General features: G+C 53.3%; 1 protein-coding gene across 2 annotated transcripts; it reads left to right on the top strand.

Moving 5' to 3' along the window:
• Positions 1–437: 437 nt before the first annotated feature.
• On the top strand, positions 438–23,760 carry CYP2S1 (cytochrome P450 family 2 subfamily S member 1). Of its 2 annotated transcripts, none has more exons than XM_074386308.1 (9): positions 438–951; positions 2,052–2,217; positions 5,456–5,605; positions 6,418–6,578; positions 6,665–6,844; positions 9,963–10,104; positions 13,246–13,433; positions 15,798–15,939; positions 23,336–23,760. In XM_074386308.1, the coding sequence occupies exons 1-9, from the start codon at positions 655–657 to the stop codon at positions 23,386–23,388; spliced, it is 1,479 nt and encodes a 492-aa protein (XP_074242409.1). In that variant the 5' UTR covers positions 438–654; the 3' UTR covers positions 23,389–23,760. The 2 variants fall into 2 exon arrangements, with proteins under 2 accessions (XP_074242409.1, XP_039322044.1); XM_039466110.2 differs by lacking the exon at positions 23,336–23,760 and adding an exon at positions 16,160–16,448.
• Positions 23,761–23,924: the final 164 nt, after the last annotated feature.

The raw sequence follows: 23,924 nt of genomic DNA, 5'->3' as shown, positions 1-23,924 counted from the left end.
TGCACCTGCGTCTGCTTTAAATGGTTTGCACGGGTGTACAAGTACTATTTAATCCTGAAAACTAGTCTCATTTTACAAGGTTAACCGTGGCACGGAGGAGCTGGGCTGTGAATTCAAGCAGTCTGGCTTCAGCCATCACCGTCCTAACCGCGCTGTAAACTGCCCCTAAGTGAATGAATGAATGCCTCGATCATTGTGACTGGCCCAAGTTGAAATCCTAACTCTGCCACTCAGCCAAGTTGACCTGGGGCCAACCGATTTATCTCCTTTGGACTTCAGGTCAAGTCCCTCCTCCTGGTTCGTGAAGATGTAAGATACTGGAGAAAATTGGCTCAAAGACACCCCATACGCGCACGCACACACGAACCCACACCCGAACAATGAGGGAGGCAGGAGCTGGAGAGGGCGGCGCGGGGTCACCGCCGGGCGCAGGGTGGGGCAGCCTCCAGGCGGCCAAAGTCTCGGGCTTCCAGGTTTTTCTGTTTGCTTACTCCCTATCTGGGGGCCCGAGGCGCTGTCTCCGCCACCCGAGTCCCGCGTAAACCTGGGTGACCTGGGAGACATCGTTGGAGCGTGAGTCACTGACATCAGGCGGCGGCGTGGGTTCGGAGAAACCCGGCGGCGGGGAGATAAGCCTGCCCAGCAGGCAGGGGGATGGGCTGGCCGCCCCGCCCCGCGCCTGACTTCGCTGGGGAGGGAGACGCCCGGCTCCCGCCCCTGACTGGCCCAGCCGCGCGGAGCGCCTGGGAGAGGAGAAGGAGCCGACCTGCCGAGATGGAGGCGACCGGCACCTGGACGCTGCTGCTGGCCCTGGCGCTGCTCCTGCTGCTGACGCTGGCGCTGTCTGGGACCCGGGCTCGAGGCCACCTGCCCCCCGGGCCCACGCCGCTGCCGCTGCTGGGGAACCTCCTGCAGCTACGGCCCGGGGCGCTGTACTCGGGGCTCATGCGGGTGAGGGGCCCTGGGAGCGTCCTGGCTAGGAGCGGGGGGTCCCTGGGAGAGCCACCTGAGTGTCAGGGCGAGGGACTTTTCGGGGGTCCTAGGGAGGAGAGAGGGGCAGGGGTCCCAAGGCAAAGGGGCTGCGGGTGACCTGGGCTGGGGGCAGGTGCAGGTTGTCCAGGGCTGAGAAGCGGACGGGTGCTTGGGAGAGAGGATCGTGCGGAGGGGGACCAGGGCGAGGAGGGGCAGAGACCCCTGCCTGCAGAATGCTGGGAGGGTGATGTACTGGGACCGAGGCTTCGAGAGACAGGAGTCCTCCAGCCAAGGAGAAGCTGCTGCGGCTGGCGGCTCGTCCCAGAGGGAGAGGTAGCTGGAGCCATACAGGTGGGGTATGCTAAAGACGGGACAAAGAAGAAAAGGGCGAGACTCTCTGGGGGGAGTTGGAGACAGACAGGAGGCTGGAGGATTGCAGGCTCAGAGAGGGGATCCCACTGAAGGAATCTGTCTGCAGAGAATAAATGCAGGCTGGGTGGATGGGTGGAGCTCAGCTGGGAGTTCCTGGGACTGGGGAGGGAGGAAAGAAGGCAGAGGCAGCCCCAGCCTTGTGGGATAGCAGGTGGGAGTGGGAAGAGACCCGAAGTTCCCCATTCAAAAAGATTCTGGGTGATTTCAAGGAGGTAGAAAAAGGGGTGTGGCCTTGGGGGAGAGATGGGGCGAATACTCAGCAGTGTCTGCTCCAGAATTTGACAGTTTAGGGGTGACTGAAAGGGGTGGCTGGATATTTGGGTGGTGGGGGGATCATAGGGAATTAAGGGAGACCAACACTGGTTCTGGATTGCCCAGTGTCAGAGGTGAGGGTTCAGCAGGAATCCAGGGAACGCGGGAATGGCAGGAAGTCGGGGGATGCCACTGAAGGGAGAAGGCCTGGGAACCTGGTGCAAAAAGAGAACTGAGCCTCCCGAGGGAGCTATTTCTGCTGGGATGGGGGCAGGTTCTGGGTAGAGGGTGCTGAAGCTAGACCCGGAGGCTCCTCCAGTGACAGGGGCCATGAGGGAGACACCTTGGCTGGAAGAGGTCACAGCACCCTCCTCTTTCTTCCTCCCTGCCCCCAGCTAAGTAAGAAGTACGGACCAGTGTTCACCGTCTACCTGGGACCCTGGCGGCCCGTGGTGGTCCTGGTTGGGCAGGAGGCTGTGCAGGAAGCCCTGGGAGGTCAGGCTGAGGAGTTCAGCGGCCGAGGAACCATAGCGATGCTGGAACGGACTTTTGACGGCCATGGTAAGTCAAGGGCTGGTAGGCCCTCTATGCACAGCCTGCCACCACTTACTGGTGTGTGACCTTTGCACACGGCTCAGTGCCTCTGTTTCCTTATCTGTAAAATGGGGTGATAACAGTGCCCATCGGCCGGGCGCAGTGGCTCATGCTTGAAATCCCAGCACTTTGGGAGGTGGAGGTAGATGGGTCACTTGAGATCAGGAGTTCCAGACCAGCCTGGCCAACATGGCGAAACCCTGTCTCTATTAAAAATATAAAATGTAGCTGGGCATGGTGGTGTGCACCTGTGATCCCAGCTACTCAGGAGGCTGAGGCAGGAGAATCACTTGAATCCGGGAGGCAGAGGTTGCAGTCAGCCAAGATCACGCCACTGCACTCCAGCCTGGGCAACGGAGTGAGACTCCACCTCAAAAAACAAACAAAAAAACAAAGCAGTGCCCATCATGTAGGATTGAGTGACTGAGTGAGGGCGGCCTGGCACAAAGTGGACACTCTAATCACCAGGTTTTCACTGGGTTGTCCTGTCAGTGATCACCATCCATGATCCAGGTAAAGCCCTGAGGGCTCAGAAAGGTGCCGGAGAGCTTTCGAGGTGCTGGGAATCGATGGGCAAGCCCTCGAACAATAAACACAGTTCTCTGTTTTACAACAGAAAGCAGGAGGCCCGTGCTGGGCGCTACCAGGACTAAGACACACCTAGGTGCTCTGGGGAAGCACCTCAGCCAGTGGGGAGACACACTCACCACACAGTGACAACCCAGAGTGGTCAGGCCAAGATGGGGAAGCAGAGGGAGAAAGGTCGGGGTGGGATAGGGAGGGATTGGGGCAAGAGGGGTCAAGGCCAGGATGAGGGAAGTCCTGGGACCCTTAGGGATTTCGGGGAGATGCCTGACCCAGCCTGTTTGGTGATGGAGATTCAGGAAGTCTTCCTGGAAGAGAGGCTGTTGGAGCTGAGACTCTTAAGATGAGTGGGAAGGGTGTTCCAGGCAGAAGAACGCCTACAAAAGCGTGACTTCGAGAGAAGCATTCATCCATTCAAATGATGCATGAAGCTGGGCACGGTGGCTCACACCTGTAATCCCAGCACTTTGAGGCGCTGAATCGGGAGGATGACTTGATCCTAGGCGTTTGAGACAAGCCTGGGCAACGTACCCTGCCTCCACAAAAAGTTTTTTACAAAATGGTCTTATGCCTGCTCCTGTACTGAGTACCAGGTATACAGAGTTGACAGACGTGGTGTCCTCTCCTACTGTCGGAGAGGCGGGCTTGTACTGCAGCAAGACAATAGAGGGAGGGAATCGAATCCTCAAGTGAGAGGCACAGCTTTGAGAGCAAACACAGGGCACAGGCACCTGCCTGTGGGTAAAGACGGAATCAGGGAAGGCTTCTCAGAGGAGGTGACATTTGAGCTGGGACGTGAAGGATGAATGAGTTAGTTCACCAAGGATGGGATGGAAGGGGGTGAGAGTGATGCAGGCAGAGGAAACTGCGGGATCATAGGCCTAGACTGGGGATCGTAACCCCTTTAAGGAAGTGAGAGAAGAACAACGCAGTCTTAGTGGGTTAAGTAACAAAGCTGAGAAGCCAGGGAAATCCCTAGTCACGCATGGCCTGTGAGTCACGCCAGAGTATTTGGGCTTTTGATTTTCCTGGGAACAGTTGATTTAAAGCAGGGAAGAGCTGTAGTCGGAGTTGGGAGGATCCTGCAGTTTCTGCCTGAAGGGGCTGAAACTGGAGGCTGGGAGTCCAGGGTGGGGAACAGGGCTGGGGCCAGGGGATAGGGAGGAAGGGGTGATTGGGAGAGGCGGGGGGCGCTGGCCAGGGAATGGATGGGGACTTGAAACAGGGAGAGGAGAGACACTGAGGCCAGTTTGGAAGACAGTGTGGAAAGGGCAGGAGATGCCCAAGGGGCAGTGCCTGAGAGGCCACAACAGGCTGGCATTGGACAGGGAGGGTCTGTCTGGACCAGAAGTCTTGGATAAAGGAGAAAAATGATGCAGTTCCATCCTCCTCCTTCTCTATTCAACCTCCAAACTACATGGGTCAGAGGACCCAGTGGGACTCCAGAAATGATGGGATGAGTGGATGGAAGGAAAGAAGAAAGAAAGAACTCTTCCTTCATCCTGGTTAATTACAGAACAGGCTGGGTGCAGTGGATCACACCTGTAATCCTAGCACTGTGGGAGGTTGAAGCGGGTGGATCACCTCCGGTTAGGAGTTGGAGACCAGCCTAGACAACAGCGTATGCCTGTAATCCCAGCTACTTGGAATGCTGAGGCAGGAGAATTGCTAAAACCCAGGAGGCGGAGGTTGCAGTAAGCCAAGATCGTGCCACTACACTCCAGCCTGGGCAACAGAGCAAGACCTCGTCTCAATAATAATGACAAAACAGAAGGAGCCTGGGTCATCCCAGCTACCTACTTTTCAGGAGAATGTCCCCCTGACCCAAGGGCAAAGGATGGAGAACCAGTTTGATTACACATTTATTGAGCACCTACTGAGTCCTCATCCCTGGGCTAGGCTGGAATGGACTCAGGACGGAGCCTCAAGAATACCCCTCAGGGTACCTTACTAGAAAGAAGGGGGAATTGGCCAGGCATGGTGGCTCACGCTTGTAATCCCAGCACTTTGGGAGGCCGAGCTGGGCAGATCATGAGGTCAGGAGATCGAGACTATCCTGGCTAACAAGGTGAAACCCTGTCTCTGCTAAAAATAAAAATTAGGCTGGGCATGGTGGCACATGCCTGTAATCCCAGCACTTTGGGAGGCCGAGGTGGGTGGATCACCTGAGGTCAGGAGTTCAAGACCAGCCTGACCAACATGGTGAAACTCTGTCTCTACAAAAATACAAAAATTAGCCAGGCATCATGATGGCTGCCTGTAATCCCAGCTACTCAGGAGGCTGAGGCATGAGAATTGCTTGAACTCAGGAGGTAGAGGTTGCAGAGAGCCGAGATAGTGCCATTGCACTCCAGCCTGGGTGATACAGCAAGACTCTGTCTCAAAAAAAAAAAAAAAAAAAAAAAAAATAGTCCAGCACAGTGGTGTGCAGCTGTAGTCCCAGCTACTCGGGAGGCTGAGGCAGGAGAACTGCTTGAACCCAGAAGGCAGAGGTTACAGTGAGCTGAGATCACACCACTGCACCCCAGCCTGGGTGACAGAGCGAGACTTCATCTCAAAAAAAAAAAAAAAGGGAATGGGGAGAGGGGCCGGTCCCTCCTGAGTCTAGCCTTCTGCACAGGGGTTTTCTTCTCCAACGGGGAACGGTGGAGGCAGCTGAGGAAGTTTACCATGCTTGCTCTGCGGGACCTGGGCATGGGGAAGCGAGAAGGCGAGGAGCTGATCCAGGCGGAGGCCAAGTGTCTGGTGGAGGCATTCCAGGGGACAGAAGGTCAGCATGGCGGGGTCACCCCAGGGTCTCCAGCCGAGTGAGAGGGAGGACCCTCCCACTGCAGCTGGCAGTGGCCCCAACTCAGGTCCTGAAATGGGTGGGAAGGGAAGCCTTGGACTCTAGGTCTGGGCTGGGGGTTCTGTTCTGGTCACCCCACCCTCTGTCTCTGCCCTGCTGTCTCTCCGAGGCTGTTATGACATCTCTCTCTGTATCTCTGGTGCTGTCATCCCACTCTTCCTAGGTCTCTATCTCTCTGTCTCTTCTTTTTCTTTTCTTTTCTTTCTTTTTTTTTTTTTTTTTTTTTTTTTTTTTTTTTTTTGAGACGGAGTCTTGTTCTGTTGCCCATATTGGAGTGCAACGGTGCAATCTTGGCTCACTGCAACCTCCACCTTCCGGGTTCAAGCGATTCTACTGTTTCAGCTGGGACTACAGGTGCCCACCACCATGCCTGGCTAATTTTTGTATTTTTAGTAGAGACGGGGTTTCACCATGTTGGCCAAGATGGTCTCGATCTCTTGACCTTGTGATCGGCCTGCCTCGGCCTCCCAAAGTGCTGGGATTGCAGGTGTGAGCCACCGCGTCCGGCCTGTCTCTTCTCTCTCTCACTCCTTTCCTCTGTTTCTCGGGCCCTAGGTCTGTCTCTTTGTTTTTCCCATCTGTCTGTCTCCTTTGCCTGTTTAGCTCTCCCCCTGCACTGTCTGTTCGTCTGTCTTTCCCTGCCTCCCTGTCTCCTTCTGGTCGGGTTCAGTCCCAAACTGCTCCCCTCTGCCTGGCTCCATCAAAGCTCACCTCCCTGCCCCCACTCCCCCCAGGACGCCCATTCGATCCCTCCCTGCTGCTGGCCCAGGCTACCTCCAACGTAGTCTGCTCCCTCCTCTTTGGCCTCCGCTTCTCCTATGAGGATAAGGAGTTCCAGGCCCTGGTCCAGGCAGCTGGTGGTACCCTGCTGGGAGTCAGCTCCCCAGGGGGTCAGGTGAGTGGGTGGGACCGCTCCCCAACTACCTTCCCTAAAGGTTGCTGCCAAGGTCCCATGAAAACTAGTTGCCCCTCTCCCCACAGACCTATGAGATGTTCTCCTGGTTCCTGTGGCCTCTGCCAGGCCCCCACAGGCAGCTCCTCCACCACGTGGGCACCTTGGCTACCTTCACAGTCCAGCAGGTGCAGCAGCACCAGGCGAACCTGGATGCCTCGAGCCCCGCAAGTGACCTCGTTGATGCCTTCCTGCTGAAGATGGCACAGGTGCGGGAAGGGTGCAGGGACCCCCTCTCCAAATGGAGGTGGTGGCCTCGCGGGTCCCCAACCAGATGTCCCTGGGAACCTCGATTGGGTCCCTCTTTCTCTCTCTGCATTTCTCTGTGAGTACGAGTGTCTCTGTGTGGCTATGTATGTCTCTTTTTCTTTTTTTGAGACAGAGTCTCACCCTGTTGCCAGGTTGGAGGGCAATGGCATAATCTCGGCTCACTGCAACCTCCGCCTCCTGGGTGCAAGCAATTCTCCTGCCTCAGCCTCCTGAATAGCTGGGACTACAGCCGTGCACCACCACGCTCAGCTAATTTTTGTATTTTTAGTGGAGCGGGGTTTCACCATGTTGGCCAGGATGGTCTCGATCTCACAACCTTGTGATCTGACCGCCTTGGCCTCCCAAAGTGCTGGAATTACAGGCGAGGGCCACCGTGCCCAGCGTATGTCTCTTCTCTGTGCAACCATCTGTCTCTTTCAGCGCGTTGCTCTCACTGCCTCTCCCTCCCCCGAACTGCTGGGCTCTCTGTCTCCCCTCTTTCTTTTCCCTCCCACCTCGGCCCTTGAGTTCAGGCCTCATGCCCACGGTTTATACCAGCAATCCCCAGAATCACTTCATCCCACCCCCTGCAGCCTCCCCACACTTTCATGTAAATTCACAATTTTATGTGAATTACGGTCATTTACTAGGAAGCCTTGCAATATCAAGTTATGTTAATAAAGCCCACTTTATTAATTATATGAGAATAATATTTCTCTTTTTATTTTTATTTTTTGAGACAGAGTCTCTCTCTGTTACTCAGGCTGGAGTGCAATGGCATGATCTTGGCTCACTGCAACCTCCACCTCCTGGGTTCAAGTGATTCTCCTGACTCAGCCTCCCAAGTAGCTGGGATTACAGGCATACACCACCACACCCAACTAACTTTGTTATTATTTTTTTTTTTTTTAGTAGAGATGGGGTTTCTTCATGTTGGTCAGGCTGGTCTTGAACTCCCGACCTCAGGTGATCCACCTGCCTTGGACTCCCAAAGTGCTGGGATTATAGGCGTGAGCCACCGTGCCCGGCGGTAATTCTATAATTCTAATTTTTGTTTGTTTGTGTTTTCAGACAGGGTCTCACTCTGTCGCCCAGGCTGCAGTGCAGTGGCACAATCATAGCTCATTGTAGCCCTGATCTTTTGAGCTCAAGCGATCCTCCTGCCTCAGCCTCCCGATTAGCTGGAATTACAGGCACTTGCCACCACACCCAGCGGATTTTTTGTGTGTTTAGTAGAGACAAATTCTCACTGTGTTGCCCAGGCTGATCTCAAACTCCTGAACTCCAGCAATCCACCAGCCTCAGCCTCCCAGAAGGCCAGGATTACAGATGTGAGCCACCACTCCCACCCCTATTTTTGATGTCTGAAGGAACAGCTGTACGATTTTCCACAGGGCTGCATCACTTCACATTCCCACCAATGGTGCACAAGCATTTCAGAGTCTCCACATCTTCACCAACCCTTATAATTTTCTGTGGATTTTTTTTGTTTTGTTTTGTTTGTTTTTGTTTTTTTGGTTTTTGTGTGTTTTTTATTTTTTGTTCTTTGTTTTTTGTTTTGAGATGGAGTTTCGCTCTTGTTACCCAGGCTGGAGTGCAATGGCGCGATCTCGGCTCACCGCAACCTCTGCCTCCTGAGTAGCTGGGATTACAAGCATGCGCCACCATGCCCATCTAATTTTTTGTATTTTTAGTAGAGATGGGGTTTCACTATGTTGACCAGGATGGTCTCGATCTCTTGACCTCGTGATCCACCTGCCTCGGCCTCCCAAAGTGCTGGGATTACAGGCGTGAGCCACTGCGCCCGGCTTGTGTGTTTTTTTTGGAGACGGAGTTTTGCTCTCGTTACCCAGGCTGGAGTGCAATGGCGCGATCTCGGCTCACCGCAACCTCCGCCTCCTGGGTTCAGGCAATTCTCCTGCCTCAGCCTCCTGAGTAGCTGGGATTACAGGCACGCGCCACCATGCCCAGCTAATTTTTTGTATTTTTAGTAGAGACGGGATTTCATTATGTTGACCAGGATGGTCTCGGTCTCTTGACCTCGTGATCCACCCGCCTCGGCCTCCCAAAGTGCTGGGATTACAGGCATGAGCCACCGCGCCAGGCCAATTTTCTGTGTTTTTGTTAGTAGTCATTCCCTTTCATTTTAAAAAACATTTTAACCAAAGAGAACTAATATCAAGAGTCTACTTCCCGGCTGGGAGTGGCAGCTCACGCCTGTAATCCCAGCACTTTGGGAGGCCGAGGCAGGTGGATCCCCTGAGGTCAGGAGTTTGAGACCAGCCTGGGCAACATGGTGAAACCCCGTTTCCACTAAACATACAAAAATTAAGCAGGGGCCGGGCGCAGTGGCTCATGCCTGTAATCCAAGCACTTTGGAGGCCAAGGCGGGCGCATCACCTGAGATCGGGAGTTCAAGACCAGCCTGACCAACATGGTGAAACCCCACCTTTAAAAAAAAAAAAATTAAGTAGGTATGGTGGCAGGTGCCTGTAATCCCAGCTACTTGGGAGGCTGAGGCAGGAGAACTGCTTGAACTTGGGAGGCAGAGGTTGCAGTGAGCCAAGATTGTGCCACTGCACTCCAGCCTGGGCAACAAAGCAAGACTGTCTCAAAAAAAAAAAAAAAAAAAAAAAGTTTACTTCCCAAGATTTATCTACACTTCCTGATGGCTGGACAAGGTGGCCCACACCTGTAATCCCAGCACTTTGGAAGGCTGAGGAGGGTGGATCAAGAGATCCAGACCATCCTGGCAAACATGGTGAAACCCCGTCTCTACTAAAAATACAAAAAAAATGAGCCAGGTGTGGTGGCGCATGCTTGTAGTCCCAGCTACTTGGGAGGCTAAGGCAGGAGAATTGCTTGAACTCAGGAGGCAGAGGTTGCAGTGAGCCAAGATCATGCCACTGCACTCCAGCCTGGGCGCCAGAGACTCCATCTCAAAAAATGAATAATAAATACATAAATAACCCCCCTGACAAAACTTTAATTTGTAGTGCTGACCCCAGGCATGGCTGTCCTGGACATTTACTTCCCGAAGCCTGTGGTCTCTCAGCCCCTCTGCCTGGTTTCTTTCAGGAGGAACAAAACCCACACACAGAATTCACCGAGAAGAACATGCTGATGACAGTCATTTATTTGCTGTTTGCTGGGACAATGACAGTCAGCGCCACGGTCGGCTATACCCTCCTGCTCCTCATGAAATACCCTCATGTCCAAAGTAAGAGCGTTTTTCACCTACCAGGCCTTGGGAATGGAAGTAAGGGTTCTGGGCTGGGTGCGGTGGCTCACACCTGTAATCCCAGCACTTTGGGAGGCCAAGGCGTGGTGATCACTTGAGAACAGGAGTTCAAGACCAGCCTGGCCAACATAGTGAAACCCCATCTCTACTGAAAATACAAAAGTTAGCCAAGTAGCTGTAATCCCAGCTACTCAGGAGGCTCAGACATGAGAATTCTTGAGCCCAGGAGGTAGAGGTTGCAGTGAGCGGACATCACACCACTGCACTCCAGACTGGGTGACAGAAAGAGACACTGTCTCAAAAAACAACAGCGTGGGGCCGGGCACGGTGGCTCACACCTGTAATCCCAGCACTTTGGGAGGCCAAGGTGGGTGAATCAGAAGGTCAGGAGTTTGAAACCAACCTGGCCAATAGAGTAAAACGCCATCTCTACTAATAATACAAAAAAAATTAGCCAGGGGTGGTGGCACGTGCCTGTAACCCCAGATACTCAGGAGGCTGAGGCAGGAGAACTGCTTGAACCTGGGAGGTGGGCATTGCAGTGAGCAGAGATCACGCCACCGCACTCCAGGCTGGGCAATAGGACACGACTCCTCTCAAAAAAGAAAAACAAAAAATAAAAACAAAACAGTGTGGGTTCTAGAGGGAAGATTGGGCGGGCGGAGCAGACAGGCAGAGCTAGATCTTGGAGGTATCAATGGGCATGGCGTTTCGAGGAGGCAGAAGAAGTTTGGGAGCTGCTGATTGCAGTATGAGGCAGAGTGAAAGACTAGGCAGAGGTCTGCAGGCCTCGTTAGGTGCCTTCTCCTGAGCCATGGGGAGCAATCGAATGACTTTGAGCAGGGGAGGGCAGGGTCAAATTGGTATTTTATTTTATTTTATTGAGATGGAGTCTTGCTCTGTCACCAGGCTGGAGTGCAGTGGCACGATCTCAGCTCACTGCAATCTTTGCCCCCTGGATTCAAGTGATTCTCCTGCCTCAGCCTCCCAAGAAGCTGGAACTACAGGCACATGCCACCATGCATGGCTAATTTTTGTATTTTTAGTAGAGATGGGGTTTCACCATGTTGGCCAGGATGGTCTCAATCTCCTGACTTCATGATCCTCCCGCTTCAGCTTCCCAAAGTGCTGGGATTACTGGCATGAGCCACCACGCCTGGCTGGTATCTTATTTATTTATTTATTTTGTGTCAGGGGGCAGAGTCTCAATCTGTTACCCAGGCTGGAGTGCAGTGGTTTGATCTCGGCTCACTGCAACCTCCGTCTCCCGGGTTCAAGAGATTCTCCTGCCTCAGACTCCTAAGTAGCTGGGATTATAGGCATGTGCTGCCATGCCCAGCTAACTTTTGTATGTTTAGTAGAGAAGGGTTTCACTCTGTTGGCCAGGCTGATCTTGAAGTCCCGACCTCAAGTGATCTGCCGGCCTCAACCTCCTAAAGTGCTGGGATAAGAGGCATGAGCCACCGCACTGGGCCCAGATTGACATTTTAGAAAAATCTTTGGGAGGCAGAGGTGGAAGAAGGTCACTTGAGACCAGGAGTTCGAGACCACTGGGCAATAAAGTGAAACCTCATCTCCACCAAAAACGAGGAAGAAAAAAGATGAGCAGTTTGTGATGGCATGTACCTTTAGTCCAGCTACAGGGTAGAAGGCTGAGGAGGGAGGATTGCTTTAACCCAGAAGTTTGAGGCTGCAGCGGGCTATGATTGCACCACTGCACTCCATCCTGGGTGACAGCAGCCCTGCCTCTAAAAGAAGAAGAAAAGAAGAAAGAAAGAGCTTTCAAGGAAAGAAAAAAAAGAAAAGGCTCAAGGGCCGGGTGTGGTGGCTCACACCTATAATCCTAGCACTTTGGGAGGCTGAGGCGGGAGTTCACAAAGTCAGGAGTTCAAGACCAGCCTGGCCAACTTAGTGAAACCACATCTCTACTAAAAATACAAAACAAACAAACAAACAAAAATTAGCCGCGTGTGGTGGCAGGTGCCTGTAATCACAGCACTTTGGGAGGCCAAGGTGGGAGGATCACTTGAGGCTACGAGTTCAAGATCAGCCTGGCCAACATAGTGAGACCCTGTCTGTACCAAAAATAGAAAAATTAGCTGGGCGTGGTGGTGTGTGGCTGTGGTCATAGCTACTCAGGCTGAGGTGGATCACTTGAGCCCAGGAGGTTTGGTGGAGGCTACTACAGTGAGCCATCATTGCACCGTTGCACTCCAGCCTGGGCAACAGAATAAGACCCTGTCTCAAAAAAAAAAAAAAAAAAAAAAGGGGGCTGGGCTCGGTGGCTCACACCTGGAATTCCAGCACTTTGGGAGGCCGAGGTAGGCAGATCACCTGTGGTCAGGATTTCGAGACCAGCCTGACCAACATGAAGAAACCCCGTCTCTACTAAAAATACAAAATTAGCTGGGTGTGGTGGTGCCTGCCTGCAATCCCAGGTACCCAGGAGGCCGAGGCAGGAGAATCACTTGAACCTGGGAGGGGGAGCTTGCAGTGAGCTGAGATCGCGCCATTTCACTCCAGCCTGGGCTACAAGAGCGAAACTCCATCTCAAAATAAAAAAAAAAAAAGAGAGAAAAGATAGATGGAACACCCAACACATAAGATGTGTGGTCAGGCCAGGCGAGGTGGCTCACACCTGTAATCCAGAGGCCAAGGTGGGTGGATCACCCGAGGTCAGGAATTTGAGACCAGCTTGACCAACGTGGAAAAAGCCTGTCTCTCCAAAAAAATACAAAATTAGCGGGGCATGGTGGTGGGCACCTGTAATCCCAGCTACTCAGGAGGCTGAGGCAGGAGAATCACTTGAACCTGGGAGGCAGAGGTTGCGATGGGCTAAGATTGCACCATTGCACTCCAGCCTGGACGACAGAGTGAGACTCTGTCTCAAAGAAAAAAAAAAAAAGAGAAGATAAGAGAGAGAGAGAGAAGATTGATAGAACACCCAACACACACGATGTGTGGTCTCTGGGCTCACTGAGGGTTGAGGACCACTCCTCCTCACCTGTCAGCCTCACCCCAAACCACCAAACCACAGCTAGGCAAGCAGACGGGCTTCCGAGGGGAGGAGGACCCCTGCGCCCTACCCCTGCCTGACCCCCATCATCCTCTTGCTTGCAGAGCGGGTACGGGAGGAGCTGACTCGGGAGCTGGGGGCTGGCCAGGCACCAAGCCTAGGGGACCGCACCCGCCTCCCTTACACCGACGCAGTTCTGCACGAGGCGCAGCGGCTGCTGGCGCTGGTGCCCATGGGAATACCCCGCACCCTCACGCGAACTACCCGCTTCCGAGGGTACACCCTGCCCCAGGTGGGTATACGTACTGCCTCGGCCCATGGTTCTCTGCCTCCGGGCCTGAGCCCGGGTGGGTTGCTGTTAGTGACTTTTTTTTTTTTAATCTTAGTGCCCCTCTCTCTCTCTCTCTCTCTCTCTCGCTCTCTCGCTCTCTCCTCCAACCCCACCCCCACACTCTTGGATTTTTCTCCTCCTCTCTCTAACACCCCTTCCCTTTCTGCATTTTTTTTTCTTTTCTTTCTTTTTTTTTTTTTTTTTTTTTTTGGAGACTAAGTCTTGCTCTGTTGCCCAGGCTGGAGTATAACAGCGTGCTCTCGGCTCACTGCAACCTCCACCTCCTGGATTCAAGTGATTCTCCTGCCTCAGCCTCCTGAGTAGCTGGGATCACAGGCATGTGCCACCACATCCAGCTAACTTTTATATTTTTAGTAGAGACGAGGTTTCACCGTGTTGGTCAGGCTGGTCTCGAACTCCTGAGCTCAGTTGATCCGCCTGCCTCGGCCTCCCAATGTGCTGGGATTACGGGTGTGAGCCACCGCGCCTGGCCTCCCTTTCTGCATCTTTTTACTCTTTCCGTTTCTTTTCGGTTTGCGTTTTCTTGCCCTTTGTCTCTGGGCCCCATCTGCCCCACAGATCTCCTAATTCTGCCTCCTTCTAAGGTGGTTGGGACAATCGAATGAGGTGACACATGGAGAAGCAGTTTGACAACTGAGGAGCAAGTCCAGGACTAAGGGAAGCCCTCCTGACGCTTAGCCCCTGCTACAGACACACATTCTCTTCTCTGCCTTTCTCTCTCTAATCTCAGGGCCCTTCACCGGGGAGCAGCTCTGATGCAGAACCAAAAGGGGGCGATGTTTCCCCAGAAACCCCAGCGCTTAGTGCCTGCGGCTGCCTCCTCCACCTTCACTGCAGTCAAAGGCGTCAGCCAGGCTCCAGCGCTGCTGTGCTGCTGCTTGCTTTGCTTTGCTCGCTCTTTTTTCTTTCTGTCTTCCTTTTTCTTTCTTTCTTTTTTCCCTTTCTCCCTCCCTCCCCCCTTTTTTCTCTTTCCTTCTGTCTCTCTTCATTTATTTCTCTCCTCCCTCCCTCCCTCTCTCCCTTTATCTCTCTTTTCTTTCATGTTTTTTTGTTTTGTTTTGTTTTGTTTTGTTTTTTGAGACGGAGTTTCGCTCTTGTTACCCAGGCTGGAGTGCAATGGCGCGATCTCGGCTCACCGCAACCTCCGCCTTCTGGGTTCAGGCAATTCTCCTGCCTCAGCCTCCTGAGTAGCTGGGATTACAGGCACGTGCCACCATGCCCAGCTAATTTTTTGTATTTTTAGTAGAGACGGGGTTTCACCATTTTAACCAGGATAGTCTTGATCTCTCGACCTCGTGATCCACCCACCTCGGCCTCCCAAAGTGCTGGGATTACAGGCTTGAGCCACCGCACCCGGCTATCTCTCTTTTCTTTCTTTCTCTCCTCCCTCCCTCCCTCCATCTTGTTCTCTCTCTCTCTCTTTTCTTTCAACAGGGTCTCTCTCTGTCTCCCAGGCTGGAGTGCAGCAATGCAAGCATAACTCACTGCAGCCTTGAACTCCTGAGTTCAGAGTGATCCCACCTCAGCCTCCTGAGCAGCTGAGCCCACAGGCTCAAGCCACCATGCCGGGCTAATTTTTTAATTTTTCATAGAGACAAGGTAGTGCTATATTGCCCAGGCTGGTCGCAAACTCCTGGACTCAAATGCTTCTCTCCCACGTAGCTAGGATTACAGGCACAAGCCACCGCACCCCACTCAACCCTCAACAAATGTTGATGCTGTTATGTTTTGTGAACTAGTGTCCCTGGCACCCTAGACTTATGCGCCACACTCAAGGACCTAATAGACTGGGGTGGGAAGGGGTTTGTAGCTTGTCTGTTTGTTTGTTTGAGACAGAGTCTTACTCTGTCAGATCGCTCTGAGTGTGGTGTCATGATCCCAGCTCACTGCAGTCTCCGCCTCCTGTGTTCAAGTGATTCTCCTCCCTCAGCCTCCCGAGTAGCTGGGATTACAGGTGCCTGCCACCACGCCCAGCTAATATTTTGTATTTTTAGTAGAGACGGAGTTTTTTTTTTAATTTTGTTTTTGTTTTTGTTTTTAAGATGGGGTTTCACCATGATGGTGAGGCTGGTCTTGAACTCCTGACCTCAGGTGATCCACCCACCTCGGACTCCCAAAGTGCTTGCTAGGATTACAGACGTAAGCCACTGCGCCCAGCCAGTAGAGACGGAGTTCTACCATGTTAGCCAGGATGGTCTCGAACTCCTGACCTTGTGATCTGCCTGCCTCGGCCTCCCAAAGTGCTAGGATTACAGGTATGAGCCACTGCACCTGGCCCGTAGCTTGATTCTTATTTCCCCTCAGGGCACAGAGGTCTACCCGCTCCTCGGCTCCATCCTGCATGACCCCAACATCTTCAAACAGCCAGAGGAGTTCAACCCAGACCGTTTCCTGGATGCAGACGGACGGTTCAGGAAGCATGAGGCATTCCTGCCCTTCTCCTTAGGTATCTGCTCCTGCCCTGGGTATAACAAGCAGGCACTGGTGAACTCCAGGCACCTATGCCAGCTGGGGGCACCCTTCTGCACCCTGGGATCACTGTTGGCCTCTCCACCTGCTGTTCTCCCTGTGTGCCTGGGCATGAGGAGGGCTGGCTCAGCCCTCTCTTTCTCTCTGTCTCTGTCTCTGTCTCTCTCTCTCTCTCTCTCTTCCCCCCCAACCCCCAGGAAAGCGTGTCTGCCTTGGAGAGGGCCTGGCAAAGGCAGAGCTCTTCCTCTTCTTCACATCCATCCTGCAAGCCTTCTCCCTGGAGAGCCCGTGCCCACCGGGCACCCTGAGCCTCAAGCCCACCATCAGTGGCCTTTTCAACGTCCCCCCAGCCTTCCAGCTGCAAGTCCATCCCGCCGACCTTGACCCTACTGCATAGACCAGATGAAGGAAGGCGACTTAGAGGTGGTGGGTGCCCGGGATGGTGCCTACAGCCTCGACTTTCCTTGTGAATGGGAGGATGGAGACAACCCTCCAGCAGGGACAGGGTTGCGTCTCCAGAGTCAACACTGCCGGCAGCCACATTTACACACCTGCAGCTGTTTTCCAGAGACTGTCCCACACCCACTCACTCACTTGGCTGGTGCTGCTAAGATGCACAACCACACACCCATACACAACTACAAGGGCTATAAGGCAGCTGCTGCGTTAGCTTTCCATGGACATAAATACAGTCCATCCACAATCACAAGCGCGTAGCCGGGTAACCCACTGACTCAGACACCGTGCAACTCCCCTGGATCTGCAGCCCATATGTGGGAGGCCGGCTGTCACCTTCACGAGCCACAGAAACCAGCCACACGTGTCCACAGCTCACACGCCCTCTCCATTCACCAGACTTCTCAGTCTGTCCCTGTCTCTGGTGCTGGCACACCTTCCTGGGTCGCGTCCCTTCCCGGGTCATGCCACAGAGAGACCATCACTGTCTACCGGCCCAACACGTGCTCCCTCTCTTAGCTGCACCATGCTCCCAGCCTGTGACCACTGATGTCCACACACCCCCAACCACTGGTCCACACAGCTACCCACATATGACATTGTCCTAGCTCCCCAGAGTATCTTAGCGACAAGAGACACACCCCTTCCACCAAGGCACGGTCCCTATCCACCTCCGAAACTGCAGCCTTCAGTCACCCCTCTTTTTTTTTTTGAGACAGAGTCTCACTCTGTTGCCCAAACTGGAGTGCAGTGTCGCAATCTCGGCTCACAGGAACCTCCACCTCCCAAGTTCAAGCAATTCTCCTGCCTCAGCCTCCCTAGTAGCTGGGATTACAGGTGCCCACCATCACGCATGGCTACTTTTTGTATTTTTAGTAGAGACAGGGTTTTGCTATTTGGCCAGGCTGGTCTCGAACTCCTGACCTCAAGTGATCCGCCTGCCTCGGTCTCCCAAAGTGCTGGGATTACAGGTGTGAGCCACGCCACCCGGCCTCAGTCACCCCTTTTTTAAGCACCCTGATTCTCCCAAATGCAAACACATTTGGGTCTGCAATCGTGCACAAAGACCTTGGACACATGAGGACCCTCAGAGCAGAGGAGCACCTGCCCAACTCGCAACACCTGCTTATGCCACCATGTGGACATCAGCCCCTGCTGTGCCTCCACACGCACATACACGCTCACTCACTTATCTGCAGTCCCTATTCGGCATCAGAGTCCCCTTTAGACCCAGTGGAAGGGGCTAGAAGACCAAACAGGGGCCAGGTTTCAATTCACCCTGTCAGGGAGTGAGCTGGATCTAACATCCTTTTGACTTAAAGGTCCGGCTTGGGAATTAAAGTTTGTTCCTGGCCTTTAGCCTACTGCTGTGTGTGACCCGTCAGTCACTGTGAGTAAGGGGTGGGGATGGGGGAGTCCACCCCTCCCCTGAGGCTGGGCGGGAGCTGAAAAACATGGCCACCGCCCACCCTGCCTGCTGACATCACGACCAGATGTGGAGCTGGGAGGAGGCGCAGGCTGGGGCCCCATGCTGGGCCTAACTTCCAGAAAAGGCCAAGGTGTCTGGCGGTGGGAAGTGCACAAGGAGACGGTAAACCAAGCTGGACTGTGGACCCTGGGGCTCCCTCAGCCAGTGAAAGCCTGAAGCCAACTAGATCCAGACCCTAGAGACTCTTGGACACAAGAACTAGCTTGCGACACAGACCCTAAGCCCACTCCCACTCACTGCCTCCATCCTCCCCTTCACAAGGAAACGAGAGCTATTTGTAAATTTCTTTTTTTTTTTTTTTTTTTTTGAGGCAGAGTCTCGCTCTGTCACCCAGACTGGAGTGCAGTGGCGTGCTCCCGGCTCACCACAACTTCCGCCTCCAGGTTCGAGCGACTCTCCTGCCTCAGCCTCCCAGGTAGCTGGGATTACAGGTGCACACCACCACGCCCAGCTAATTTTTGTATTTTTAAGTAGAGATGGGGTTTCACCATGTTGGTCAGGCTGGTCTTGAACCCCTGACCACGTGATCCACCTGCCTCAGCCTCCCAAAGTGCTGGGATTACGGGTGTGAGCCACTGCATCTGGCTAATTTTTCTATTTTCAGTAGAGAGGGGTTTCACCATGTTGGGCAGGCTGGTCTTGAACTCCTGACCTTGTGATCTGCCCGCCTCAGCCTCCCAAAGTGCTGGGATTACAGGCGTGAGCCACCTCGCCGGCCCCTGCTTTATTTTTCTTCACTGTCCATCTTGCAACATAACTATTTATGTGAGTGCTACTTCTCTTCCCCCTTGGAATGGGAGCTCCAGGAGGATGTGAACTTTTCTTGCTCATTGTAGAAGCCCGCCCCTCCAGCAACACCTGTCCATCTTTTCTTTTCTTTTTAATGACAGGATCTCTCTCTGTCATCCAGACTGGAATGCAGTGGTGCCCTCATAGCTTACTGCAGCCTCAAACTCCTGGGTTCAAGTGATCCTCCCGCCTCAGCTGCCCCAAGTAGCCAAGACTATGTGTGCAAGCACACCTGGCTAATTTTTAAAACTTTTTTTTGTAGACACAGGGTCTGGCTATGTTGCCAGGCTGGTCTTAAACTCCTAGCCTCAAGCTATCATCCCACCTGGGCCTCCTGATGTGTGGGATTATAGACGTGACCCACTCAGCCTAGCCAGTTTCTTTTTTTATTTTTATTTTTGGGGGGGCAGGGGATGGTCTCTCACTGTCGCCCAGGCTGGAGTGCAGTGATGCAATCCCAGCTCACTGCAACCTCCACCTCCCAGGTTCAAGAGATTCTCCTGGCCGGGTGAGATGGCTCACACCTTTAATTCCAGCACTTTGAGAGGCTGAGGTGGGCGGATCATCTGAGCTCAGGAGTTCAAGACCAGCCTGGGCAACACCGTGAAACCCCGTATCTACTAAAATACACAAATCAGCTGGGCGTGGGAGCTCGTGCCTGTAGTCCCAGCTACTCAGGAGGCTGAGACAGAAGAATCGCTTGAACCCAGGAAAGAGGTTGCAGTGAGCCCAGATCAAACCATTGAACCCAGGAGAGAGGTTGCAGTGAGCCCAGATCAAACCATTGAACCCAGGAGAGAGGTTGCAGTGAGCCAAGATCAAACCATTGAGCTCCAGCCTGGCGACCAAGGAGTGAAACTCCGTCTCAAAAAAAAAAAAAAAAAAAAGAGAAAGGAAAAGAAATTCTTCTGCCTCAGCCACCCGAGTAGCTGGGACTACAGGCCTGGCTTTTTTTTTTTTTTTTTTTTTTTTGAGGCAGAGTCTCACTCTGTCACCCAGGCTGGAGTGCAATGGTGTGTTCTCAGCTCGCTGCAACCTCTGCCTTCCTGGTTCAAGTGATTCTCCCTGTCTCAGCCTCCCAAGTAACTGGGATTACAGGTGCCCACCATCACGCCCAGCTAATTTTCATATTTTTAGCAGAGACGGGGTTTTGCCACATTGACCAGGATGGTCTCAATCTCTTGACCTCGTGATCCAGCTGCCTCGGCCCCACAAAGTGCTGGGATTACAGGCGTGAGCCACCACACCTGGCCAAAAACTTTTTTTTTTTATTAGCCACGTGTGCTTGCACACATAGTCTTGGCTACTCGGGAAGGCTGAGGCGGGAGGATCGCTTGAGCCCAGGAGTTTGAATCTGCAGCAAGCTATGATGGCGCTATGGCATTTCAGTCTGGACAACAGAGTGCTTGAACCGGGAAGTGGAGTTTGCAGTCAGCTGAGATACCACCCCTGCACCCCAGCCTGGGCGACAGAGTGAGACTCCGTCTCAAGAAAAAAGCCACAATGAGGAATTGTCCCCTTTGTGGCAGGCCTTTTACAGGGTGACGAAGACGCAGCACTGCCCAAAATACACGCAGTCCCTGCCCCTGCAGAGGCCCCGGCCAGCGGGAGGAGACAGGCGCGAGACACATGATCATGCCAATAAATGTCTAATGATAACTGAGGCAAAGTGTTGCCAAGGGAAGGGACAGTGTGCTGGGAGTAAAGAACATGGGGACCTAGATTGGACTGGGAGGGGCCAGACAGTGATGTGATGGAGAAGAGATGGCAGAGCTGGGGACAAGGGCTGCAGGAGGTTGCTCCGAGGCCTCGGAGAAGGGCTCTTTTGGTGAGAAAGCGAGAGAAGACTGGGGAGGCGAAGGGACGGTCACATAGACTTGAGGTTAGAGTTTTCCTGAAAGGTCTGGGGCAGGGGTGGGAAAGGTTTGGTTTGAGATCAGGAAGAAGCCTTCTGACTGTTGAGTGGGAGACAGGTTGGAAGGAACAACAGAAGCCAGCAGCCCATGGCCAGGTGCGGTGGCTCACGCCTGTAATCCCAGCACTTTAGGAGGCTGAGGCGGGCAGATCACTTGAAACCAGGAGTTCAAGACCAGCCTGTCCAACATGGTGAAACCCCATCTCTATGAAAAATACAAAAATTAGCCTGGCACGATGGTGGACACCTGTAATCTCAACTACTCAGGAGGCTGAGGCAGAAGGATTGCTTGAACCCGGGAGGCAGAGGTTGCAGTGAACAGAGATTGAGCCACTGCATTCCAGCCTGGGTGACAGGGCAAGGTTCCATCTCAAAAAAAAAAAAAAAAAAAGCCAGTAGCCCTGGGAGGTGGTAAGAGCTAGGGATGGGGCTGGACCAGAGTGAGACTGTGGGGAGGGACCAGGAGAGGTGGGAGTGAGGTTTGTGAAACTGAATCCTCCATGGAACTTGGTAACTAAGCACAGCGTTGGGGTGTCCAGAAGGACTCCAGTGCTCAGACTTGGGGGACAGGATGGATCCTGGGGCCATCACTGAAATGAGACACAAGTGAAGCAGGTGCCTGGGCACAGTCGCACATGCCTGTAATTCCAGGAGTTTGAGACCAGCCAGCCCAGGCAATGTGGTGAGACCCTGTCTCTACAAAAAATATAAAAATTAGCTGGGCATGGTGGTGAGTGCCTGTAGTCCCAGATACTTGGGAGGCTGATGGGGAAGGATTGCTTGAGCCCAGGAGGCCGAGGCTGAAGTAGACTATGATGGCACCACTGCGCTCCAGCCTGGGAGACAGAGAAAACCTCTGTGAAAAAAAAAAAAAAAGGCCAGAGCCAGGCGTGGTGCCTCATGCCTGTAATCCCAGTACTTTGGGAGGCCAAGGCAGGTGAATTACCTGAGGTCAAGAGTTCAAGACCAGCCTGACCAACTCTGTCTCTAGTAAAAATACAAAATTAGCCGGGAGTGGTGGTGCATGCCTGTAATCCCAGCTACTAGGAAAGCTGAGGCAGTAGAATTGTTTGAACCCGGGAGCTGGAGGTTGCAGTGAGTGGAGATTGCTCATTTGTACTCCAGCCTGGGCAACAGGAGTGAAAGTCCGTTTCAAAGAAAAGGTGGGGCACAGTGGCTCACACCTGTAATTCCAGTACTTTGGGAGGCTGAGACAGGCCGATCACTTAAGGTCAGGAGTTGGAGACCATCCTGGCGAACATGACGAAGCCCTGTCTTTACTAAACATACAAAAATTATAGAAGACAAATCTGGGCCGGGTGTGGTGGCTCACGCCTGTAATCCAAGCATTTTGGAGGCCAAAGCTGGTGGATCACCTGAGGTCAGGAGTTCAAGACCAGCCTGACCAACATAGTGAAACCTTGCCTTAAAAAAAAAAAAAAAGGAGACAAAACTGATGGCAAAAAAAAAAAAAAAGAGAGAGAAAGAAAGAAAAGAAGAACATAGAAATTAGCGGCTGGGCATGGTGGCTCACGCCTGTAATCTCAATACTTTGGGAGGCCAAGGTTGGCAGATCGTAAAGTCAGGAGTTTGAGACCAGTCTGAATAACATGGTGAAACCCCATCTCTGCTAAAAATACAAAAATTAGCCAGGCGTGGTGGCGGACACCTGTAGTCCCAGCTACTCGGGAGACTAAGGCAGAAGAATTACTTGAACCCGGGAGTCGGAGGTTTCAGTGAGCTGAGATCGCACCACTGCACTCCAGCCTGGGCGACAGAGTGAAAAAAACCAAAAACAACAAAAAAGAAACAGTCCTCTGGTTGCTAAATGCGAGAAAAGAGTGAGAGTAGAGGCAGGAGAAGGGAGGATCAGGCCGCAGCTCCGGGCAGGGGTAGGCAGAAGAGACATCAGGAGGCCAAACAGACAGGACTCCATGATACACCCCAGGGATACCAGTACCCAAACAGAGGTGGCCGAGAGCAGAGGCATGGATGCCGGCCTCCTCCTGCTCAGACATCCAGGCATGCAGAGCCCTCCACATGCCAAACACACAGGGCACAGTAAGGGAGGTACAGAGCCGATGCGCAGGCACCAGATCTGCGATGACCAGATACACACTCCCACCAGAGGGTGAGAGCATGGCACGGTCAGGGCTCACTGCAGCCTTGACCTCTTGGACTCAAGCGTTCCTCCCACTCCAGCCTCCCTAGTAGCTGGGACCACAGGCACATGCCGTGATACCCCATTAATTTTTAAATTTTATTTTTTATTTTTTTTTTATTTTTTGAGAGGGAGTGTCACTCTGTGTCCCAGGCTGAAGTGCAGTGGTGCTGCCTCAGCTCACTGCAGTCTCTGCCTCCCGAGTTTAAGTGATCCTCCTGCCTCAGCCTCCTGAGTAGCTGGGTCTACAGGCTCCTGCCACCATGCCTAGCTAGTTTTTATATTTTTAGTAGAGAAGGAGTTTCACCATGTTGGTCAGGCTGGTCTCGTACTCCTGACCTCATGATCCACCACCCTCCCCTTGGCCTCCCAAAGTGCTGGGATTACAGGCTGAGCCACTGCGCCTGGCAATTTTTAAACTTTTTGTAGAGCTAGGGGTCTCACTGCCCTGACCAGTCTGGTCTCAAACCTCTGGACTCAAGCGATCCTCCCATCTTGGCCTCCCAAACAGGAGTGAGTTACTGTGCCTGGCCAACGACTCTGTTCTTCTTCCCATTTTACAGATGGACAAACTGAGGCTCAGGAGGCCAGTCCCTTGTCTGTAGCCCACAGTTAGTGGTAGCACTGGGATTCCAACTCAGGCCCCCTTCCGTGTCGCCTGTATATTGGTGTTCCATTCACGTGTCCACGTGGGTGTTGGTGCGTCTGAAGATCCATGTCTTCCCAAATAAGTGTTCCCCATGGATGCCCACCCGGCAGCGTGCTCCTGTTTCTCAGTTTTCTCCAGGAATCAAGCTCCTGGCCCGGCGTGTCTAAGTGTGTCTGTGGCCCAGCAGCGTGCCCCTGCGTGTCTGGGTCCCTCTGCATGTCTCTGCCTGTCCTGGCCTCTGCGTGTCAATGACGTCTAAGAGAGACAGAGAGAGTGTGAGTGAGTGAGTGTGAGTGAGAGAGTGTGTGTGTGTGTCCTTGTCCGCAGAGGGCCGTGAGAGTGAGGGGGAGTGGAGGGCCAAGGAGGCCTGGCTGGGGCTGGGCAGGGGGTGGAGGCGGGGAGAGGGGCATCATGGGCTGAGCTGAGAGGGGAGTGGAGTTCGGGAGGAATGTTTACCAGACACACAGTCCAGAGGGACAGCGCCCAGAGCGCGGATAGGGAGA

This window comes from Saimiri boliviensis, chromosome 14 (assembly GCF_048565385.1).
Source record: "Saimiri boliviensis isolate mSaiBol1 chromosome 14, mSaiBol1.pri, whole genome shotgun sequence".
NCBI classification, from domain to species: domain Eukaryota; kingdom Metazoa; phylum Chordata; class Mammalia; order Primates; family Cebidae; genus Saimiri; species Saimiri boliviensis.
This window is presented reverse-complemented; position numbering and strand designations above follow the sequence as displayed.